This window comes from Elephas maximus, chromosome 12, assembly GCF_024166365.1.
Source record: "Elephas maximus indicus isolate mEleMax1 chromosome 12, mEleMax1 primary haplotype, whole genome shotgun sequence".
NCBI lineage: Eukaryota > Metazoa > Chordata > Mammalia > Proboscidea > Elephantidae > Elephas > Elephas maximus.
The window spans coordinates 94742727-94765747 of NC_064830.1; the positions used below are offsets into that span (position 1 = coordinate 94742727).

General features: G+C 52.2%; 1 protein-coding gene across 1 annotated transcript; it reads left to right on the plus strand.

The window, feature by feature from the left end:
- Positions 1 to 11080: 11080 nt before the first annotated feature.
- FOXL3 (forkhead box L3) lies at positions 11081 to 12482 on the plus strand. Its single transcript, XM_049905120.1, has 3 exons — positions 11081 to 11187; positions 11598 to 11766; positions 12063 to 12482. The coding sequence occupies exons 1-3, from the start codon at positions 11081 to 11083 to the stop codon at positions 12480 to 12482; spliced, it is 696 nt and encodes a 231-aa protein (XP_049761077.1).
- The last annotated feature ends 10539 nt before the right edge of the window (positions 12483 to 23021 follow it).

Sequence of the window (23021 nt, forward strand, 5' to 3'; positions counted from 1 at the left end):
TGAACCTCAGTGATTTGGGAAATTATTCAAATGCTTGCTATGTGGGTTTGGAAAAGTGACACGAATGTAATTTTTGTACTTCTTCTTTAGAATCTTCATGCACCATTCACTGAGTGCTGGGGAACAGAACAGCCAAATTTCCTCTCCTCAACCCTTAGAGCTTTCCAGCACAATCACTCAGAAGAGACTGGGATATTCCTTTTGTCTGAGCTGCTGTGATTCCCAGGCCAAAAGAGCTGTTCGTGTGATCTGGAAAATGGTAGACGGCCAACAAGTGCGGTTGAATGAATGAGCGAGCCTCGTAAGGCTTTTCTTCTTTAAAAAAAAAAAAAAAAAAGTTCGTGTCTGATTTTTAAGGAAACTCATCATTAATAAACCTATAGTTACAAATTAGGTGATTATTCCTATTATAAATATCCTCCCTAGAAACATTTCAGATATGATTTATAGATGAATTCTGACACATTCGATATTCTGTAGCCATTAAAAATCAAGTTTTTGAAGAATTTTGTATGATAACAGTTTTGCAAATGGCGCCCACCCTCCAAAATTAGAAGAGTGTATACCAGACTGTGAACAGTGGTGTTAGGGACTGGATTATGTCCCCCCCAAAATGTGTGTATTAACTTGGTTAGGCCTTGATTCCATTTTGTGATGGTAATTTTATGTTAAAGAGGATTAGGGTGGGATTGTAATAACACCCTTACCAGGTCACATCCCTGATCCCTGATCCATGTAAAGGGAGTTTCCCTGGGGTATGGACTGTACCACATTTTCTCTCTCAAGATGTAAAAGGATCATGAGATAAAAGGAAACGGAAGCAAGCAGAGAGTTGGGGACCTCATATCACCAAGAAAGCAGCTCCAGGAGCAGAGTGCGTCCTTTGGACGTGAGGTTCCTGGGCTGAGATTCTCCCAGACCAAGGGAAGACCAGTGCGTCTCAAGGAGCTTTCTCCAGAGCCCACAGAGAAAGCCTTCCCTTGAAGCCAGCGCCCTGAATTCGGACTTCTAGCCTATTGGACTGTGAGAGAATAAACTTCTCTTTGTTAAAGCCATCGACTTTTGGTATTTCTGTTATAGCAGCACTAAATGACGAAGACAAGTGGTTATCTCTGAATGATAGAATCATAGGTGATTTTTGTTTCATACCTTTCTCTATACATTTTCCATAATAAACTTAATTTCTAATAGAAATACGAAAGTATACAAGCAAGATATAACAAGATATTATAGAGGAAAGTCTGAAAGCTCCTATGTCTCTCCTCCACTCCCTCCCCCCCCACCACACGCATTTCCTCTCTCCTGCCTCAAGGCCAAATACAAGTATAACTTGGTGTTTATTGAGACATAACTTCATATTTTTGCCACATGTATATGTGTCTGTAAACAACACAAGTCATTGTTTTGTTTTTAATATTCATTTTGTTGTCACTATTTGCCCTCGAGTAGACTCTAACTCATGACAGCCCCAGGTGTTGCAGAGTAAACTGCGCTCTGTAGAGTTTTCAAAGCTACGACCTTTCTAAAGGAGATTTCCAGGTCTGCCTCCGAGGTGCCTCTGGGTGAGTTCAAACCACCAACCTTTCAGCTAGTAGTTGAGTGCTTAACCATTTCCACCATTATAAATGGTATCATATTGTGCGTGTTATTCTGAGACTTAGTTATACCACTTGGTATGTTTGTGAGAGCTATAAGATCAATTCGTTTAACAGCTAGTTTCCACCCATTAACAGCTAGTTGCCATGATACTCTATCAAGGTCCTTTAAGGATCTCAATATTTTTAAGATTGTAAAGGATCCTGAGATCGAAAGTTTGAGCACTACTGCTCTGGCCTCTCACAGTCTTCAAATACTTGCATACCCTTGGCAGGCAAGTAAAGAGAAAAGGTAAGGAAAGTGTAGTTTTCTCTCTGCATCTGCAGTTACTTTGCCCTTATTATTTCTTATTTTGTATGTGTGAGCACTGAGAGGCAAGTTGGGCACCCCTAAGCGTAGGTGTGGAGCCCACACTACCAGGCTGTGTGACTCTTGGCAGGTCACTGTCTCTGCTGGAGCCCATCAAATCCCACCATGCAGACTACGGGTTGGTTTCAGTGCAGCTGGGTGATTGCTTCTGTCCTAGACAAGTGTTGTGAGTTGAATTGTGTCTCCCCAAATTTATGCTGAATTCCTAACGTCTAGTACCTGTGAACACGACCTTGTTTGGAAGATGTTATTAGTTAGGTTAACCTGAGATTAACAGAGTGGAACAGGGGTCCTAATTCCAACTGAGTGGTGCCTTGTAAAAGAGAAGAGACATGGAGACAGGGGGAAGACAGCCACATGAACAGGGAGGCAGAGATTGGAGCGATGGCAGCCACAAGCCAAGATGCACCAGGGGCCAACAGAAAGAAGCTGGAAGAGACAAGGAAGGATGCCCCCCAGAACCTCCAGAGAAACCACGGTCCCGCCAATGCCTTGATTTCAAACGTCTGGCCTCCAGAACTGTGAGGTAATGCATTTCTGTTGTTTTAGGCCGCCCAGTTTGTGGCAAGCTGCTATTGTTATAATAACAACAACAACAAAAAAAAAAAGCCACTGCTGTCGACAGGAAACTCATATAAGTTTACAAAAAAAAAAAAAAAAAACCGTTGCCGTCGAGTCGATCCTGACTCATAGTGACCCCATAGGACAGAGTAGAACTTCCCCATTGAGTTTCCAAGGAGCACCTGGTGGATTTGAGCTGCCGACCCTTTGGTTAGTACTACACCTTATTTTTCATTTTTATGGAGCATGATAGACATGCAGCCCTGAGGGCGCAGTGGTTAAGAGCTCAGGCTGCTAACCAGAAAGCTGGCAGTTCGAATCTACCAGCCGCTCCTTGGAAATGCTATTGGGAAGTTCTACTTTTTCTTACAGGGTTGCTATGAGTCAGAATCAACTCAACGGCCATGGGTTTGGTTTGCTTTTTCTAATCATCCACCAAAAGTTATTCACTACAGTGTCCTGATCACGTCTTCCCTCAGCCCAGGGCTGGCTATAGAAATTGTGCAGCCCAGTGCAAAATGAAAGGGGGCACTGGTGGTTCAGGGTAAATTCTTGCCTTCCATGCAGGACACCCAGGTTCAATTCCCAGCCAGTGCAACTCTTGCACAGCCAGTAAACGTCCCTCAGTGGAGGCTCCTGTGTTGCTATGATGCCAAACACTTTCAGAGGAGCTTCCAGACTAAGACCAGCTACGAAGAAGGACCTGGTGATCTACTTCCAAAAACCAGCCAGTGAAAAGCATAGATCACAATGGTCCAATCCACAACTGAGCAGAACCGGGCAATGTTCTGTTCCGTTCTGTTGTGCATAGGGTCGCCATGAACCATGGCCGACTTGACAGCAAACAACAGTAAATAACAGTGCGAAGTGAAAATACAGCGTCAGTGGCAGGAAGGAAGTCAACCTCCCCTTCCCACAGGCCTGCCATCCCAACCCATGGAGGACATGCAATCCCTAGGGCACCAGGTTGCAAGGAGAAGGTGCCCTAGAACCTGTCCCTGAACGTGTCTCCAGGACCCAGGAAGGTGGCGGAAGGTGGACTGCCTGTGAGCTAAGGTTTCAAGCCCCAGCGCATGCCGCGTTGTCCCATCAGACTTCAGTTACAAAACATAAATTTAAGGAAAAGATTATTATCATCTTCCAGATGGCAAAGACAAAGCATTAAAATCCAAGCATGAGGCATGGGACTCTGAACCACTGCACTGGTCACGCGCGATGAAGCTGGCCCTGCCTTAAATCTTCCCAGGTCACCCAATGCATCTTCTTGATCTTGTGGCCTCTCTCTTTCCACTCACCCTGAAATTCATGGCAAAATATTTCAGTCCAACAAAGTTTATGTCCCACAATCCAGCCAGTGTCACTCCACCATCAGCTCTAGGATGTCTCCTAAGTTTTTTTGGTTTTTATGACAGACAGAATTTTAAGATGGCCCCCCTCCCAAGATTTTCTGTCCCCCAGTGTACACACCCTGTATAATACCGGGGCTGCAAATATGATGAATTTTACCCTTGTGATTAGGTCATGTTACATGACACACTTGGCCGTAAATTAGGGGGATTACCCCATCAATCCTGCTGTAATTGCATGAGGGTGCTCTCTGACTGATCACGGAGGAGGAAGCCAGAGGTCTGACGCATAAGAAGGGCTCAGAGAGGCATCGCAGGTGTGAAGATGGAGGCGACCTTGTGGCAAGGAATGTGGGCAGCCTTCAGGAGCTGAGAGCAGCCCCTGGCTGACAGTCAGCAAGAAAGCAGGACCTCAGTCTTACAACCACAAGGAACTAAATTTTGCCGACTACAAGAATGTACCTGGAAGCAGATTCTCCCGAGTTTCTGGATGAGAATGTGGCCCAGGTGACACCTTAATTATAGCCTTGTGACACCCTGAGCAGAAAAGCACCCGTGCCATACGTACCTGACTTCTGACCTACAGAACTATGAGCTAACAAATGGGCATTAGCTTAAGCCTCTAAATTTGTGGCAAAGTATTTCACAGCAATAGAAAACTAACACAGTAATCAATGCAAATTAAATTATTTTTATTGCACAAGAAATACACAAATACACTGTTCTCATAAAAAATTAAAACACTCTGGCTACAGTTTGCTTGGTTCCCTCCCCAGAGGTAACCACTATTATTGATTTAGGGCATATCCTTCCAAGTATTTTTATAACAGAGGCAGGTTGGTGTCTCACCTAAAGGCATGGTGAATATCCTGACTTTGCCACTCAGGAAGATAAACCAAAGCCACTGCCATCAAGTCCATTCCGACAGGAGGCGGCACCATGTGTTCCAGAGTAGAGCTGGTCCATAGGGTTTTCTTGGCTGTTATCTTTTTATGGGCATAGATTACCAGGACTTTCTTCCACCGCTCTGCTGGGTGGGTTCAAACCACCAACCTTTGTGTTAGTAGTCAAGTGCAAACTGTTTGGACCACCCAGGACTGCTGCCACTTGCTAGCTGTGTAACTTTGGGCAATTTGCTCCCCTTGAGTTGTTGATGGATTAAATGAGTTATTATCTGTAAAGTACACAGAGTAGTGCCTGGCACACAATAATTGCTCAGAAAACGTACACTATTATGTTCACTGTAACTGCTAAGCATTTGCATATTTTTATGGGCTTTTACGAGCTGATGTTTGGTTTTGTTCTTATATGAGTGACGGGAGACTGTAGATAAGTTCAGCTGGTTGCTTTTGAGGGCATCGTGTCCTCCTGTGGTTTTGTCTGTCTCTCGTCAAGCTCATAGAAATTGCTCTTCCTCTTCAGTTGGTTTGAAATCAGCTGAGAGGTGACTCAGAGCCTCCCCCCATCCCAACCCTGGGCCACAGAGGGGAAGAGGCTCCCACACGTCTGCCAGATGCCAGGCCCACGGAGCCTGAGTCCCATACCTGCGGAAGTTGGAGGACGGGCTTGGTTTGCACCCACAAATCCAGGCCCAGCAGAGCCAACCCTCTTGTCTAAAGCGACTCCTGGCTTTTGTACATACGCCACAGAATCCCACCAGGGAATTACAAAGCTCATTAGTGCACAGGATTTGAGGCCAGAGTCTTATCCCAAACAAAAGAGCCCGGATTGCTACTGAGGCACCTCCTTTCTGTAGCCCCTCCCTCGAGCTCATGCCTTCCTCATTATCTCCTGAAAGTGACCCTCGCGGAGCGTGGTTTTAATAGGCAGACCTCTTAGGTGAGACAGAGCTGGTTTCAAAGACGGGCTCTGATCTTCACCAGCTGTGGGATGCTGGGTACGTTACCAAACCTCCCCCCAGCCCCCAACTCTCCGCTTCCTTCTTATAAAATGCGAGGGAGCTCAGCCATTGTGTCTACTTTGGGGGGCTGCTCTGAAAAGGAGGTAACACCCTTCACAGAGCGTGGCGTGAACCAAGGCACCACTATTGCCAGGTTTACACTTACCTGCTTCTCTGTGGCTTTGGTGCACAATCTTCACAAAGAAAGGATACTTCCGGAGGGCCGGTCAGCGCCCATGTGATGTGGAAGGGCCGAGTGTGCTGGCTGCTTGGAGCTGACTCTCCTTGGAGGGGCGAGGCAGAGACGGGGCACGCGGGGTTCTGTGCAGTGCCAACCCAGCTAAGCTGGAACCGCGTCCCCAGACCCCCCTTGTTGGTGAAGTCCCAGGTTAGGGCTGGCCACAGAGACATTGGTTGGGATAAGGAAGCCTGCGGTGAAGTCAAAGCCAAGTTTGGTCCAGTCAGCGGCAGCTCAAGCACACTGATGGGCCGGCCCACCTGTCAGTCAGAAGCCATGACTGTCACTCTGCCAGCTCTCCCCACATCTCCCTCAACTGATGGCTGACCTTGGGATCCCGGGAGGACAAGCCCCAGGACCCCTGCTCTCAGGTCTGCAGAACCCTAAAAGCTCATCCGAAGCTTTGTGGGAGGAAGTAGAGAGAGGAGGGAGGCAAGAACGGTGGGCATCAGGATCAGTGGAGAACCCCAAATGCAGAGGCAGGCAAGCGAGGTTCCATCCCTCCTTTGGCATGAACCCATTGGGGACCAAGGCCACGCTGCTCCATCTAATTGTATTCATACAGCCCAGCCCCTCTGAGCTTCAGGGTCCTAAACCACATGTTGAAGACCACTCAGCACTTTTGTAACTGACCTCATTTTCTTGAGATCATTGCAGACTCCACAAGCAGTTGTAATAAATAACACAGAGAGATCCCATGTACCCTTTACCCAGTTTCCTGCAATGGTGTATCTTGCAAAACTGTGGTCAACATCACAGCCAGGATCTTGACATGGATACAGTCAAAACTCAGAGCATCCCAGCACTGCAAGGATCCCCCCATGTTGCATTTTTATAGCTCCCTCCCAGCTCACCCCCCTCACATCCCCTAACCCTGGCAACCACTAACCTATTCTCCATCTCATAATTTGTCATCTCAAGAATGTTGCATAAATGGAATCACATGGTATGTAACCTTTTGAGATTGGCTTTTTTCACTGAGCTTAGCTCTCTGGAGAATCACCCACGTTCTTGCGTGTATCAATCACGCCTTCCCTGGAGCATTGCCCATGCTGTTCCGTCTATCAACTGCTCCTTCATTATTGCTCAGTTGTATTCCAAGGTGTGGATGGGCCCAGTTTAATCACTCCCCTGTTGAAAGACATCTGGGTGGCTTCCAGTCTTGGGCCACTACAAATAAAGCTACTGTGAACATCTGTGTACAGGTTTCTGTGTGGACATAAATTTTCACTTCTCTGGGGTAAGTGCCCAGGAGGGCTGCAATGGGGTAGTGGTAGCATTGGGCCTCCTCTAACTTCAGGGGGAATGAGAATCAGCACCAGCATTGGTCCAAAGCTGATTCCTATGGGGTGGAGGTCAGACATACCTCCATTCTCCAACCCTTTTACTAGTTCTGACACCAGCCGTCCTCCCCACAGCACTCTCTACTCCTCTGCTGGGTTCGATAATTTGTTGTCATGGCCTCACACAACTGACAGACCATACTCACAGTTATATGGTTTATTAGGGAACTAATGTGGGATCAGTGGGATCAGGATTAACTTGGAAGTAACAGGAACAGGCTCAATGTCAGGAAGTACACAGGCAAGGTCTAGGAGGTTCCCCCAAAGTGAAAATCACATTCCTCCCCTGTTGAGTATAGGACATCTCTCTCTCTCCCTGTCTCGGCAGTGCAGACCTCCTCAGGACAGGCCTCCTCTAGGTCCCCTCGGGACAGGCCTTCTGTCATGGATTGAATTGTGTGCCCCAAATATATCTGTTAACTTAGCTGGGCCATGATTCTCAGTATTGTGTGATTGTTCACCATTTTATGTGATTTTCCTATACATTGTAATTCCTATCACTAAGATGTAATAAGACAGATTTGCGGCAGTTATGTTGATGAGATCGACAAGAATAGGTAGTGTCTTAAGCCAGTATCTTTTGAGATATAAAAGCGAGAAGCAAGCAGAGGGACGTGGGGACTTCATGCCACCAAGAAAGCAGTGCCAGGAGCAGAGCACATCTTTTGGACCTAAGGTTCCTGTGCCGAGATGTTCCCAGACTAAGGGAAGACTGATGCATCACAAGGACCTTCCTCCAGAGCCAACAGAGAGAGAAAGCCTTCCCCCTGGAGCTGACACCCTGAATTTGGACTTGTAGCCTACTAGACTGCAAGGAAATAAATTTCCCTTTGTTAAAGCCATCCATTTGTGGTGTTTCTGTTATAGCAGCACCAGATAACTAAGATATCTCCTCTCAGCCTCCTCAGGACAGGCCTTCTCTCAGCCACCTTTTGAGCCTAGCCTTGGCTGCTGCTCGGGCTGGGCTCTTCCTCCCTACTTGGGCTTTTTAGCTCCACCAACAAGTGCCCAGAGGCACCCCACTCCGCCAGCAAGCCTCCTGTCCAAGGGTGCTCAGCTCTCTTGCTCCATGGTCAGCAAGCCCACTGTAGCCACCTCACTCCACGGGCCAGAAAGCCCACCATACCGTCTTATATCTGTCTCCTGGTTCCGCTGCTACCAGTCCAGTGTTACAGCTCTCTCTGCCTCTTGGGTCTAGAAGGTCTCAGCACAGGGACCTTGGGTCCAAAGGACACACTCCGCTCCAAGCTATTCTTCTTGGTAATAGTGAGGCCACCCCTCAACCTCTGTGGGATGGGTATTTATATAGACAAGTGGCTCAATCCTATTGGATGGATTTTATACACTTTATTTGCAGAATCCGCCACGCATGCGTCAGTTTGTTGTACTGTGGGAACTTGTGTGTTGCTGTGATGCTGTGATGGACTAAACTGACCAACCTCTTCTCAAGTGGCTCCATCTATTTGCATAATAACTGACATTTTCTACCAGCAGGGATGGCTTCTTCCCTGGGTAACTGTAACAACGGTACTATAACAACTCCTCAGGGCCCAGGAGCAAAAATCTCCCAAACTGTTTTCTTTTTCACAGAACCAAGGCAAAAGGCCACATAAAGAAACTCTTTGTGAAGTGCTATGGCAGTTGAATGTTTAGTTTTTTAAGAAACCACCAAACTGTTCTCCCTTTCTGTATTACAGTGCTTTTTATTTTGACACCTGATGGTGAGGACAGGATGGAGCTATTGGGTGCACTTGGCTCTGATTCGGGACTCTGCATCTGAGCCAGGCAGCTGCAATGCCCAAAGCAGGGGCCCTGGCACTTCGCACCCAGGTAGCTCCCCTGGAAGACCTGGGAGTGCTGGGCCCTCTTCTCCAAGGAGACCCTCTGCTGGCTCCGTGTGGGCTGCAGGCCTTTCTTACCAAGGGCGGGGGGCAGTACTGGGTTTCCTGGGGCCATCCGTCTCCTGGGGCCACCCTATTGGTCTGGGGCTGGATCATCTCAGAGCTGAGGGCTCTCTTCAAAGGGGAGCTTTCTGGAAGAAACACCTTGTCCCAGGCTTCCTAGGCACAGGGAGACACAGCACCGGATCCCAGTAAGAATTCCACAGATTATTCATGGAAACACCTTCTGGCAGAATGTCCACTGTAAAGCAAAGGGCCTCCCCTAAGATCCCACCTGTCTTGGTTATCTAGTGCTGCTATTAACAGAAATACCACAAGTGGATGGCTTCAACAAAGAGAAATTTATTTTCTCACAGTCTAGTAAGCTAGAAGTCCAAATTCAGGGTGTCAGCTCCAGGGGAGGGCTTTCTCTCTCTGTCAGCTCTGGAGGAAGGTCTTTCTCATCTGTCTTCCCTTGGTCTAGGAGCATCCCAGCACAGGAACCTCAGGTCCAAAGGACAAGCTCTGCTCCTGGCACTGCTTTCTTGGTGGTATGACGTCCCCCGTCAGTCTGTTTGTTTCTGTCTTATGTGTCAAAAGAGATTGGCTTAAGACACTACCTAATCTTGTAGACCTCATCAGTATAACTGCTGTTAATCCATCTTATTACATCGCAGTGATAGGATTTACAACACATAGGGAAATCACATCAGATGATAAAATGGTAGACAATCATACATTCATGCAAGGGAATCATGACCGAGCCAAGCTGACAGATATTTTGGGGGACACAATTCAATCCATGACACCACCTTACTGCTTTTCCTTCTGGACTGTCCTAGCTTAGATCACTTCCCCTTCCTTACCTCCCCTTCCCTTCTTTTCACTTCTATACCCACTGACCCATGGCGTTGAATGGGACTTTGGTAGCTACTTTCTTATGGGAAGTCTACCGACCAGGACTGGAGCTCTGCCCCTGGGCGCAGGGCTGGGTTACAGGCAGGCTGGGATCACTGGCTCTGGTTGATACCCAGAGCTGGGGTCCCTGGAGGAGGCACAGTTCTGGGCAGTATGGGACAAGGGGGTGGGATCACAAGTGTGCCTGCCCAAGAAAAGTTGGACATAGTGTCTCAGGCCTAGTTCTGATCCAGGGCCATTGGCGGTGCCTTTCCCGCCCCAGGCAAGGAGACAATCCCTGGGCCCTAAAGACCCAGGGGCTGGGTCCTGCCAGTCTGGGGTGAAAAGAGGCTCTGGCCATCTTGGTGGCTCAGCTACAGGCTCTGCTCTGGCAGCGGCTGCTGAGAGCCCGTGTCCACCCAAGGACCCAGGTGCCAGGAAAGCCCAGTGGCTTAAGGTGCGCCCAGGGCACGCAGCACCAGTGGGCTCGGAAGAGGCCTCCGCCTGAAGCGAGTCTATGGGGAGTCCCGATCCCCGCTCGGGGGACGCAGCCAGCTGGGAGCTCTGGGTCCAGCTCAGGAAGCACAACGAGGCGCCGGGAGCAGGGAGTGGAGGCCTGCAAGGGCCGCCCCGCCGGTCGGACCACCCAGCGCGCTGCTGCCTCCTGCTGCAGCCGGTCAGAGGGTCACTGAGAACCGCGCCTGGCTCCGCTCCCCCCGCGCCGCTGTCACCGATGGCTGGGGCCTCCCTGCGCCGGGATTGGATGCAGGAGAGCGGGGTGGGGCGGGCGGGGGACCCCAGAAGCCCCGGTTCCCGGCTCCAGCGCAGAGCAGCCCGCAGTGCAGACGCTGCGGGTCCACGGCTGGAGAAGATAGCTTCCTCAGGACCGGCGGGCGGCGCGGAGGAGGCGGCTGCAGCTGTGGAGGGGCCCGAGGTTCCAGGCCACGAAGATGTTTGACAGCTCACAGTACCCCTACAACTGTTTCAACTACGACGCCGACGACTTCCCGGCAGGCAGCTCCAACGAGGAAAAGCGGCTCACGCGGCCAGCGTACAGGTGACTGCGGGGGTCGGTGGCGGGGGCTGCAGGCTGCGACCCTGCTCCACAGGGGGCCGAGTAGCAGGACCTGCCCAGGACAGAGGAAGGGGGAGGCGCTTTCTTCTCTCGGGTGAGGGGGAGTGATAGGGGGGCTCAGCGGGGCGCATTACATGTTCGAGGGCAGCTGGGAGGGTTCTCCCGACCTCCCTGAGGGGATGCTCAAATGCGGGGGAAGACAGTTCTGGGGTCTGGGCAGAAGCTGGACAGAGTTCCAGGGGTCACCTCACGCCCTCCACCTCCAACACCCCCAACGGTATCCTGGGGGAGGGAAGGGCAGCAGGGTCGGCCTTGGAAGGGGACCGGGCTCCCCGGAAGGGCTGGCCTGTTGGAGACTCCAAACAGCTGGGGGCCGGACCCCCCGTTCGCAGCTACATCGCGCTGATCGCCATGGCCATCCAGCAGAGCCCGGCGGGCCGCGTGACCCTGTCGGGCATCTACGACTTCATCATCCACAAGTTCCCCTACTACCGCGCCAACCAGCGCGCCTGGCAGAACTCCATCCGCCACAACCTGTCCCTCAACAGCTGCTTTGTCAAGGTGAGACCCCGTGTCGCCCGCCCCGCGTCGGGCCCACGCGGCCAAATCATCCCCGATGACAGCGTGTGGGGAGGGACTGTCGCCTCCGCGGCTGCTGGAAACTTCATCCTAAGAAACTAAGCCGCCCCGCCCGGGCCCCGCACCCCAAGAGGCGGAAGAGCGTGGTGTCAGGGACGTCCCGGGTTTGGCACCCACCGGGTGCCCAGTGAACCCAGGTGCGCACGCAGGCGAAGGGGCAGGCGGCGGGGCGCTTTGGGGAACCCGCCCGCGCTGAGCTCCGCGCCGCGCGCCCCCAGGTGCCCCGGGCCGAGGGCCATGAGAAGGGCAAGGGCAACTACTGGACGTTCGCCGGCGGCTGCGAGTCAATGCTCGACCTCTTCGAGAACGGGAACTACCGGCGTCGGCGCAGGCGGCGCGGCCCCAAGCGCGGCTTGCTGGACGAGGGGGTCGGGGATCCTGGCGCGGGCGGCGCAGGGGAATCCCGCGGTTCCCCCCAGCCCTCCGGTGCGCTCAGGTCCCCGGCCCCAGCCCTCCCGGCTGCGCCCCTGACCCCCACCAGCCCCACCAAGCTGGGGAAGGAAGACCACCGCGCCATCAAGTTCAGCATCGACTACATCCTGTCCTCCCCTGGGCCCAGGTCTCCCCATCCCAGGCAGGAGGGCAAACACCCTCAGCTGGAGTCTCAGCAAATGAACTTCCATTTTTGGACAATGTGAAGTGGGGCTTGAGGCCGGTTCTGGTTGGCCTGGAACCGGTCTTCCTGCTGCTACCTCCCAGGAAGAGTAGTTTTGCCAACCTTGAACCAAGAAGCCAAGGTACTGCCAGATCCTACAAACTGCTTTCTCAGAGGGCTCTGGGCTGGAGGCAGAAGTGGATGAAAGATACTCATTGTGCTATTGTGGCTTTCTCCACTCAGAAAAAAAAAAGTTCAGAGCAGGAAAAACCCAACTGGACTGGAGTTTTATTTAAGGGCCTGCTCTAGGTTGACCCAGTAATCCTGCTCCAACATCTGTGGGGTGTTCAGAACGGGGTCTGCTCAGAGTCAAGCCGGTATTTCATCCCTTGATCCTTTGAAAATCTGCACACAGCTAGTGAGGGTGGTGGACATCTTCTCTACTGTCAAAAAAATGAAAACAAAGTGAAGAACGGACTCCAGTGGATTCCTCCAATCTTAGTCCGGGTTTTTTTTTTTTTTTTCTGTGATTGTGGTCTGTGTTATGGATGATGTGAACAGAAGTGACAAATATATCGTGTTGTTGCCAGAATATTTGGATGTTGGTTGAAGAGATTCCTTGCACTCTTTTTTTTTTTTTGTATATACAGGAGAAAAGGAAGAAAGATAGGGGAAGGGAAGGAAGGAGAGAGGGAGGGAGGGGCCAGATTTGGGAGCATCTGAGGGGCACCCTCCACTCTTCCTGATTGTTCTGAGCAGGTGTAACCCCCCATTCGCTCAAGTTCTGTTCAGCTGGTTTCCCTCGAAAGCAGCCCCTGATGGCAGGCGGCTGATAAAATTTCTGGTACGGTGTGAGGTGTACAGTTAGGGGTGTTCACCACTGCAAACGTCGAGGTGGAATTGTACCCTCCATTTGAAATGTAAATGATTTAATTACGGTGTAGAGATGGGCATTTTAAAAAACACAATTTTGCACAGTGAAACTATTTGACCAATCTTATCATTTTTCACCAGCCCATTTTTGCAGAGTTAATTGCTTTCTGTGACTTAATTTGAACATTAGTATGGATTATGCCTAATCTGAACCACTAGGTGATGACAATTGGCTAATTTTGTAAACGGCAAAAACACACCCAAGGAGCTGGCTGTCTCGATTGGAAATTACATTGTCGCGCTTTACCAGAGTCTTTTAAAAACAGGGGCTGGAAGGAGGAGCAGGTGGGGAGGCCGAGGAGGTAGACCCCAGCCATGCAAAGCTTCAGGTAGACCTGGCCTTGTCTCTGATTCGCAAGGGTTGGCATTTCCTTTGTTCACCTGCCCTGGAAAGAGAAACTCCACGTGTTCTTTAATTGTTTTTAAAAGAGGGAGGATCCTATCCCTTCCAGATGTTGGAGAAGTTCTCCTGGTGGCCCACTTCGCTGCCTCTAGGGCCCTGGCTGCCTGGTCAAGTCCTGTAGACTGTGACCTTCGGGGCAGCCAGAGGGGAGGGTCCAGCCCCAAATACGGTTTTCTGAAAAAGACCTGTAATGCGCGGACAACACCTTTCCTTTGCAAAGGTCAGCTTTTGGCATTCCAGAACTTTCTGCTGGGGACACAGCCACCATGTGTCCCTTCTATGACACCAGCCCTGAGAGATGGGTGGTGTTCATTTTGTGCCCACTTTACGTGTTGGGGGCCCAGCGCAGGCGGGCCCCACTCAGAGCCCAGGTGTGTGGCTCCAGCCGGCCCATAACCTCCCCCCTCCACTGTGACTCTTCCAGGCCATCAGAAGTGCCACATACATGTGTTTGCCATGTGTCTGTGTATCACGGCCCATGTGTCCATCCATGTGTCTGTCTGTTGCCCCATGTCTGCACTCCTGTGTTTATATCCCTGGTCATTCTTGCTAAAAATACTGTTTCAAGTGACACTAAGCCTGATTTAGAGGGTAAGACAGAGCAGATGGCGCTATGCACAAGCTATGGTCTATAGGGTTTGCAGAAATCTTTTTTCTGCTACCAACCAAGCAAATAAAATGTGCGTTTTATCTTTGGGGGCCCTGCTTTATTCTTGTATTTTGTTCTGGTCAGCAAAGCCTGACTCAGGACAGAAAGACCCTTTGCTCTAAATAGGACACCCTGTGGAGACTCAGCCTTAGAGGCCTTGCAACTTGGCCCCGCTGAGCACACACTCATGGCCAAACCACGGGCTCAGGCGACTTGGTGAGGAGAGAGGGGCCATACCAGGCAAGATCTGTGTACGCTGAGGTGTAACACTTGTTTTGGAAAGGATATCAATCATATTTTTAAAAGCAAAGAGACATTTTCAATTTGCCCAGTGTGTGCAGCCCCTGAGACCCTGGGACAGCTCCCAGCTCTAAGAATGAGTGGCATTTAATACCAGTGACATAACAGGGTGCGGATTGGCTGTGACCTATTCAAATGTCGTTGCCATTACACAGGGAGCCCGACGCAATTATAATTAAATACCTTATGCCTCTCTTGCAAATCCGCTGATTGATCATTGATATGTACATTACCTCCGCATTACCCCGGAGCAGATGTCTGCACACGTGGTTATGGATCACCAGGTTTCCATTAGCAGAGTGGGGAGGAGCCACTGTGCGCCAGTTGGGGAGATGTGGGCAGATCTCCATAGAGCGCAGCAAAGTTCCGGCTGGGCTGCCTTCGGATTTCCAAGCCACTGTGAGGTTTTAGGGTATTCTTTCCCACAGCAGCCAGGCCCAGGGGCTCCACCATTGCCTAGCCCTGCAACAGTGAGGGATGGCCCCAGGTATCTCGTGGAGGGGAGAGAAGGAGAATTGAGAAGAACGGCCAGGTCTGATAGTGCACACCTGGCCTCAGTAGCGCCTCCGCCCCCACCTCTGAGAGGGGGGTTCAGCGCCTGCTCCTGTTAGTGCACACCTGGCCTCAGGTAGCACCTCCTCTCCCACCTCTGAGGGTGGTCCAGCTTCTGCTCCTATTAATGCATACCTGGCCTCAGGTAGCTTCCTCCCCCACCTCTGACAAGTGTGGTCCAGTGTTCGCTTGCACTCTTCCAAAGATGTTCCCTCAGTAGGCAGCTGACCACTGGGCGCTTCCCGTTAGTATTGAGCTGACCTCTGACTCCCAGATGCTTCCATCTTTTCCCACTACTCTCCACATCCCTTCCTTCCTCCACTGAGCAATTCTGGGGCTGTGTGTTCATCATTCAGCAGACATTTTGAGCCCTGGGCCAGGTGCAGGGCACGCAGCTGTGAGCAAAACAGCCACAGATGGTGGTCCGGTGGTGAGCACAGAAAACACAGGAGCATCCACTTCATGCATGTGAAACTCCACATGCCAGGGAGCAGACTATGCGTGAAGACAGAAGACCACTCTGGGGGCGTAGAAGGCAAGCTTAGGCAATACTGCCCGGTGGGGCTCCCTCAGAGGCCTCCTTCAAGCTGGGGCCTTAAGGATGATCAGGAGCAGCGAGTCTACAAGGAAAGAACATTGCAGGCAATGGGGATGGCCTGAGCCAAGTGCCTGTGGTGGGAAACAGTTGGGGGTGCTTGCAGAAGAGACCAGGAGGTGTGTGCGTAAGAAGATTCCAACAACTCTCTCTCTCACCAGCCTCTGAGCCCAGGCCAAACCTGCTGTTTCTTTAGCCTTTGGGATGTACTCCCCAAATTTCTGTTCATTTGTCCCTTTTAACCTGTGGAGCTCCTGCAGAAGGAGTCAAAGCAGGGCCAGCAGGACAATCACCTCCCATGTTCTGGGCACTTGGCCTTGGTTGATATGACCTCTGTGCCAGCTGGCTTGCTGGAGCAAACATGCTACTCCTGCTCTTGCCCCCAGATTCAGGGATAGACATTGGGTGCTGGCCTGGGTAGGTGATATGGGTAAGAAGGGGTCTTCAGGAGGTCTACCAGGCCTCCTCAGGACTGTCCACACTTTGAGTTGGCTCAGCCACGATGAGCAGTGTCTCTCAGAGGTGGGCCACCAGAAGCTGAGAGAGACAAGGAAGGATCCTCTCCTAGAGACTTCGAAGAGAGCCCTGCCCTGCAGACAGAACTATGAGAGAATAGATTTCTGTTCTTGTAAGCACCCCAGTGAGTGGTCCTTTGCTCAGCCACCCCAGGACACACAGATACCCACCTTGTCAGCTGTGGGCAGCCTCAGCTGGGCCCATGTGCTCAGGGACTGGGACTGGCTCCCGTCCCCTCACCCTAGCCCTGCCTCTCACTTTGCCCCAGGACCCTGCAAGGAGGAAGTGGACTGGTTCCTGGGGCAGAAGAACTGAGCAGGGCGGCAGTGAAAACCAGCTCCAGCTGTCCAGGCCCTGGGCAGCTCCTCTGGGCACCTCCCTCTGGGAGTCTGTCCTGGGAGTCTCAAAGTCTGTCCTTGGGCACTGCTGGTTTTCTCAAAGCCACCTTGGCACCGGCAGGCAGGCTGGGAGGACAAGGAACGCCTCCAGGTGGCCCTAGGGTGGTGAAGGGCAGGGGCACCTGGGCCTGGGTTTGCCTTCCCTATTTCTATCTATTTCACTTCTGGGTTCTTCTCTAGGAGCCCACACTGGGGCTCCCCCTGCCAACCACACTCACAGGGGTCTTTCATCTTGGGGGACCCTTGGGGGTTGCACTGGGGCCAGAGGCCTCAGTCATGCCTACCCCCCAGGGCTGTGGATCTGAGGGAAGGGTTTGGCTGGCTACCCCCTGAAATTCCTTCAGCTCCAACCTCCCCTCCAGGGCCAGGACCCAACAAGAGGGGTTTATCTGGACATGGAGGACCCTTGAATTTCGCTGTGTAAACATTCTAAATTAGGAATCAGAGATACCTGCTTCTCAACCAGACGGACGAACAGAAAATAAGCATTGGGGGCCCACCTGGGGGTAGGGGCCAGAGCAGCCGGCATGACACAGCCAGATCCAACCCCCGTTATACACAACGAGCTCCCTCCCCTAAATACACAGCTGGCTCCCTCCCAAATACACAATCTGCTCCCCGCAAATATATAGCTGGGTCCCCTGCAAACACACAGCCAGTTTCCCCCCAAATACACAGTCAGCTTCACACCCCATCCCCAAATACACAGCCAGCTCCCCTCAAAAACAGTGGCTCCCTCCCCCAAATATACAGCCAGCTCCCCCCAAATACACAGCTGGCTCCACACCCCAACCCTCAAATACACAGCCATTTCCACTCCCCCCACTCCCCAAATTCACAGCCAGTTCCCACTCCCTCTCCCCCGAAAATCATAGATGGCTCCACACGCTGAAAACACAGAGCCAACTCCTGGCCCTCACCTACCAAATACACCTCCCAACTCCTCACCCCAAAATGAACTTGGGTTCCTCCTGGGGAGATGGGACCCAGAGGCAAACTGAGAGGAAGCAAACCTTGACTCAGGCACCCCGCTGGGGTTGGCCTGCACAGGAGGTACCAGGTCACCTTTGCCCCTCTGCCACTCCCACCTGGCCCCACGTGACTCCACCTGGTCCCACATGTCTGCCCCTGGCTGAACCTGGCCCCTCTGTCTACTCCTCCCTGTCTCCCTGTCTGAGACCTGGAGGCCCCTCCCATTGATGGCCTTTACCTTCACCACCTTGCAGGGTGTTTCAACCAAAGCCTCCGCTGCCCCTGCTGCCTCCTTGCCCGCCAAGCTCTGAGAGACTCCCTCTCTAGGCTCCATGGCAGACACCTGAGCTTTCTACTCGTTTCCAGACCAGGTGGCTAACCCAGCCCAGTTGGAAATTCCACCTTGTTTTGTGCAGACTTTGGGGTGTCTCCCACCTTGTGGGTGCACGGGGAGGATCTGGGGGGGAAGGAAGGAGCAGGACACACTCATGAGAGCCAAGAGGGCCCAGAGACCTGTGGGAAGGGGCTGAGGGTTTGCCCCCGCCAGAGAAGGAGGACCTCCCAGATATTCCCCAGGAATTTCATCTTGGGAGGGCCTGGCAATGAGGAGGCCACCTGCCACAGGTAGAGCCAGAGCAGCCGGGGCCAGTGTCCCCTTCCCCACCACAGCCCCCACCTCCCTCTCCTCTCTCAGCTGTAAGCCTGGGGGCTGCTGGGTGGAAAGGGGATCCTAGGTGGGGAATGATGCTTCTCATAGGGACCTAAGTAATGGCAGGTGTCCAAATGCAGCTCCTGTGGGGTGATACTGGGGAGACTAGAGGTTTTGGGGTGACATTGGGGGCACCTGAGATTTCGGGAAGATATTGGGGAAACCAGAGTCTCATCTGACAAAACACAGCTGAAGATAGTACCTGGGGCAAAAAGGCTTCTAGGATTTATTGATGAGTATTTACTGCTGAGGGCGTTGGTCTGCCCGCAATAAGAGAGTTACAGAGAAAATGTGGCCAAGGTAGGCTTGATGGTGACTGGGGGGCACCCCAGGACACCAGCATAGTCATAGGGCCTCCTGCACGGACCCTGATGGAAACGACTTCTGGTGGTCACTGGGCAGAGGTGCCGGAGCTGATGGCAGGTAGCATTCTCTGACCTGGAGGTCAAAGTACATGCCACGCTTAGCATCTTCTCTGTCCAGGAGATAGGGCCACAAGCTGACCCTCCAGCGTGCATCTGGGATAGCAAGAATATTTTCATCCTGGGGTCCTGAGTTGGGGAGAGTGAGAGGCAGACATGGCCCCCAGCTTTGTATGCACTGTTGTAAAGTGGGTGCCTTTGAGTTGTTGGTAAATGCCCCCCACCCGCCCGCCAGGCCCCAGGCTCCCTAGGTGAGCTCCCAGGTACCCTGAAGTAATGACTTCAGGGGACCTCGGGCAGAAAGCGGGTGAATTCTCTATCACCTGTAATTTGATTCTGCTATTCAGCCAAATTAGCAATCCAGAAAGATTTGCAAAATTACATGTTTTCACCCCATTAAAAACGCCAAGTGCCTCTTATGTAAATGCCCCTCCTGATGCACTTTGCTTTTCCCCGAGAAACTGGCTCCTGGGGACCAGGACAAGCTGTCGCAGGTTACAAATTAACAGTCCTCGGTGCTTTTGTACAATTACATTTCCACCAGCTTTAGGCGACTTCAGGCCGAGATTCCAAGTAAAATGGGAACTCACTCAACTGAGACCCGCAGTATTAGATTTATAACAAAGAGGTGACTCTGAGATGCCATTTGCAGAAAGGGAAGGAAATGCAGTGGGAACATTTGAACTTCATTCAACTTCTTTCCTTGCTGTGCACTAAATGCAGACTCGACCAGGGGTCAGCCACGCGCACACGGTCTCCCTACTCTTCCCGAAACCTTGCCTGGGAGGTGAGAACTCACCCCCGTCCTGGGAGCTGAGCACGTGTTATCTGTTATCTGTTTATGGCGACTGTTTTTAATACACTCCCAGCCCTCCATGCTAACACCATGTCACCCTTTATGGCCAGGGACCTGTCCCTTCCACTCCCTGAATCTGTTCAGCTCCTCACTTGAATGCTGAGAGTTCCAAAAGTCAGGTCAGTTTCCCAGAGACACTACCGTTGTCATGGATTGAGTTATGTCCTCCCCAAAATGTGTGTATCAACTTGGTTAGGCCATGATTCCCAGTATTGTATGCTTGTCCTCCATTTTGTGATTATAATTTTCTGTTGCGAGGATTAGGGTGGGATTGTAAAACCACCCATACCCAGGTCACCTCCCTGATCCAAGGTAAAGGAAGTCTCCCTGGGGTGTGGCCTGCACCACCTTTTATCTCTCAAGAGATGAAAGGAAAGGGAAGCAAGCAGAGAGTTGGGGACCTCATACCACCAAGAAAGCAGCACCAGGAGCAGAGCGCATCCTTTAGACCCGGGGTCCCTGTGTGAAGAAGCTCGTTGACCAGAGGAATACTGATGAGAAGGCCGACAGAGAGAAAAAGCCTTCCCCTGGAGCCGACTCCCTGAATTTGGACTTGTAACCTACTAGACTGTGAGAAAATAAATTTCTCTTTGTTAAAGCCATCCATTTGTGGTATTTCTGTTATAGCAGCACTAGATGACTGAGACAACCGTGTTCTTTGTTCCTGAGTTTGGGCTAAGACGAACAGGGAGTTCGAACCAGCTCTCTCTTCAAACTGCTACCAAGTCAATGTGGTTCTGGACAGTGAGGCAGGGTTAGCTGTGTGCATCCATGTGGACTCAGGGCAGCCACTGAGCGTGTCTGTCCACGCCCTACCTGTCTGGGGCCCAGCACCAACTGACTTAACGGAGGAATGAGTGCCTGCCCAGGCCCTGTCTGTCCCCCGTCTCACAAACAGTGGCTTCTGGCAGCCCCAGGACACTAGGAACAGGAGCAAAGAAAGCTGTTTGTTTAAGCTATTGATGTCCAGGATCCCCATTTTGGTTCCCTCAGAGCCTCAGAAGGAATCAATATGACTGACACCCCGAATTCAGACTCCCGGCCCCCAGAGCTGTGTGACAACGAATTTCCCTTCTTATAAGCCCCTCTCTTTTTTTTCACACACGTGCACTGACATACACTCACACATACAAATTCATACACACACGTGTGCACACACACTCTGACACATGTATGCACACTCACACCTGTGCGTCACTCACATGTGCACACTCACATATACTCACTTATACATGCACACACTCACATGTACATGCTCACACGCTCACACATGCACATGCCCACATGTGTGCACACTCATACCTGTCCACACACACATGCACACTCCCATGTACACACACTCACACCTGTGCACAGACACATACATGTTCATATACACACTCACACCTGTGCACACACTCAAACATGCACATGCCCACTTGCACACACACTCACACGTGCACACTCACACGCATACACACACACAGGACACATGGCACACGACATGAACGCACATTACTAAGTGAGAACGTCCCCTGGTCCACATACGGGCACAGACGGGAGACGGTGTCTTGCTGAGCACACAAAGGCTCCACAGCTCTGCTGGCCGGTCTGATCTGCCGATGTCGGGCGCCACGTCTATGCGCATGAGGCTCCCCCTTTCTGTGTCGCCTTTTGCATCTCCTCAGCCTCATGAAAGTCGGTTTGGTTTCCAAGCCATGGTGCAGAACGTCCTTCTGGGCTGAGCCCTCCCAGTAGTCCAGGGAGAACACAGCTGCTTGGGCGAATGCTCCAGAAATGGAGGTAACAAAGCAACTCACTGAGAGCCCCCATCTTTTCCCCGGGTGACAGGGGAGGAAATTGAGGCTCAAAGCAACACGGACACTGGCTGGAGGGGGCAGTCAGGGTTTTCACAAGTCCCTCTGGCCCACAGCCCACCCCGAGGGAAATGGATGGCCACAGACGGACGTGAGTTCGCCCACACACGCCACCACCAGCCCTGTCTCACAGAGACCCCGCGCTTCCAGCCTGGAGCAGACCCTACACACAAAGGGGCCGGAGTGTGCTGCCTGGACATGTGTTTGACCCTGAAAAGCCTTGGGCACTGGAGCAGGCACATCTGTGAGTCTGGCCGCCCCAGACTGGGAGACAAAGGATGCCACATGTGGCTGCAGCTTCTGGAAAAGCTGGGAATGATTTCTTCCACTGTTTCTGTTTAGAGTGACTGGCTTGGCCAGATGTGGGCCAGAAACCTCTGGCTCAGCATCTGCTGTCTGCATGGAAGAGGCAGATGGGGCAGCTGGAGGGACCTTAAGACCAGTGGTTGGGAAAGAAAGGGGCAGCTCTGCGCCAGAGGGGGTGGTCTGGGCTGGGTGGGGTGGTCTGGGCTGGGCTGGGCGGGGTGGGGTGGGCCAGGCTGAGGAGCCCCTGGCCCTGGAGGACATCAGCCGCCCGGTGGTGAGCTGGGTGGCCTGGAGACCCATTATCTACCCCTGTTCTCCCGTGGGGGCCCACCACCCCCTCCAGGAACCAAGGGCCTATTCGGCTTCCAGAGTCACCAGCCCTCCCAGGCTCTGCCCGCAGTGGCTGAAGAACTTTCAAAGGACTTTCAGCCAGCTTACGAGCTCTGTAGACCAGGTTGGGCTGGTAGGTTGGATTGCCACCTCACAGATGAGGACATGAGACAGGGAAGGGGGGGCTACGACTGAAGTGGCAGACCGAGGGAGCAGCATCTGGGAAATGTCCCTTGGGCACAGGGCAGCTGAGCGAGTGCTCCTGGGCCTAGGAATTTCTTCATAGGTCATCCTGGGGCAGGAGCCAAACTTCCTGCACTCAACCAGTTATGACTTGTCTCTGCCCAGCTCCTTTGTCGCTTTTCCTTGTCTCTGAGCTCCCCTTTCCACACCCAGGGCATTTTCTGTCACCTGGCCACAGGGGCCTCTTCCCAGAGCGAGGATGGCAGAGAGGGTCCAGGCTGGAGCTGGCACTGGAGGCTGCCCCTCCTATCACGAGCCATCTGGAGCCGCCTCTCCGAGACTGTCTATTTCACCCAAGCGTTATAGAGAGAAATCCATTGGCTTTGCCTGACTAGCCCCTGCTTTCCTTTGGGGAGCAGCCCCTTCCCACCTCAGGCTACCTGGTTTGGGGGGCTTACTCTACCCTTTGTCCTTGAGCCAGCACATGGCCCGGACCTCACCAATTGGATTGTCCCCTTCTCCTTGGCCATGGAGATTGGTTCGAGGACGGCCACATAACCCAAATGCATCCAAATAATACCCACCCTGGGAGCTTCTTCTAG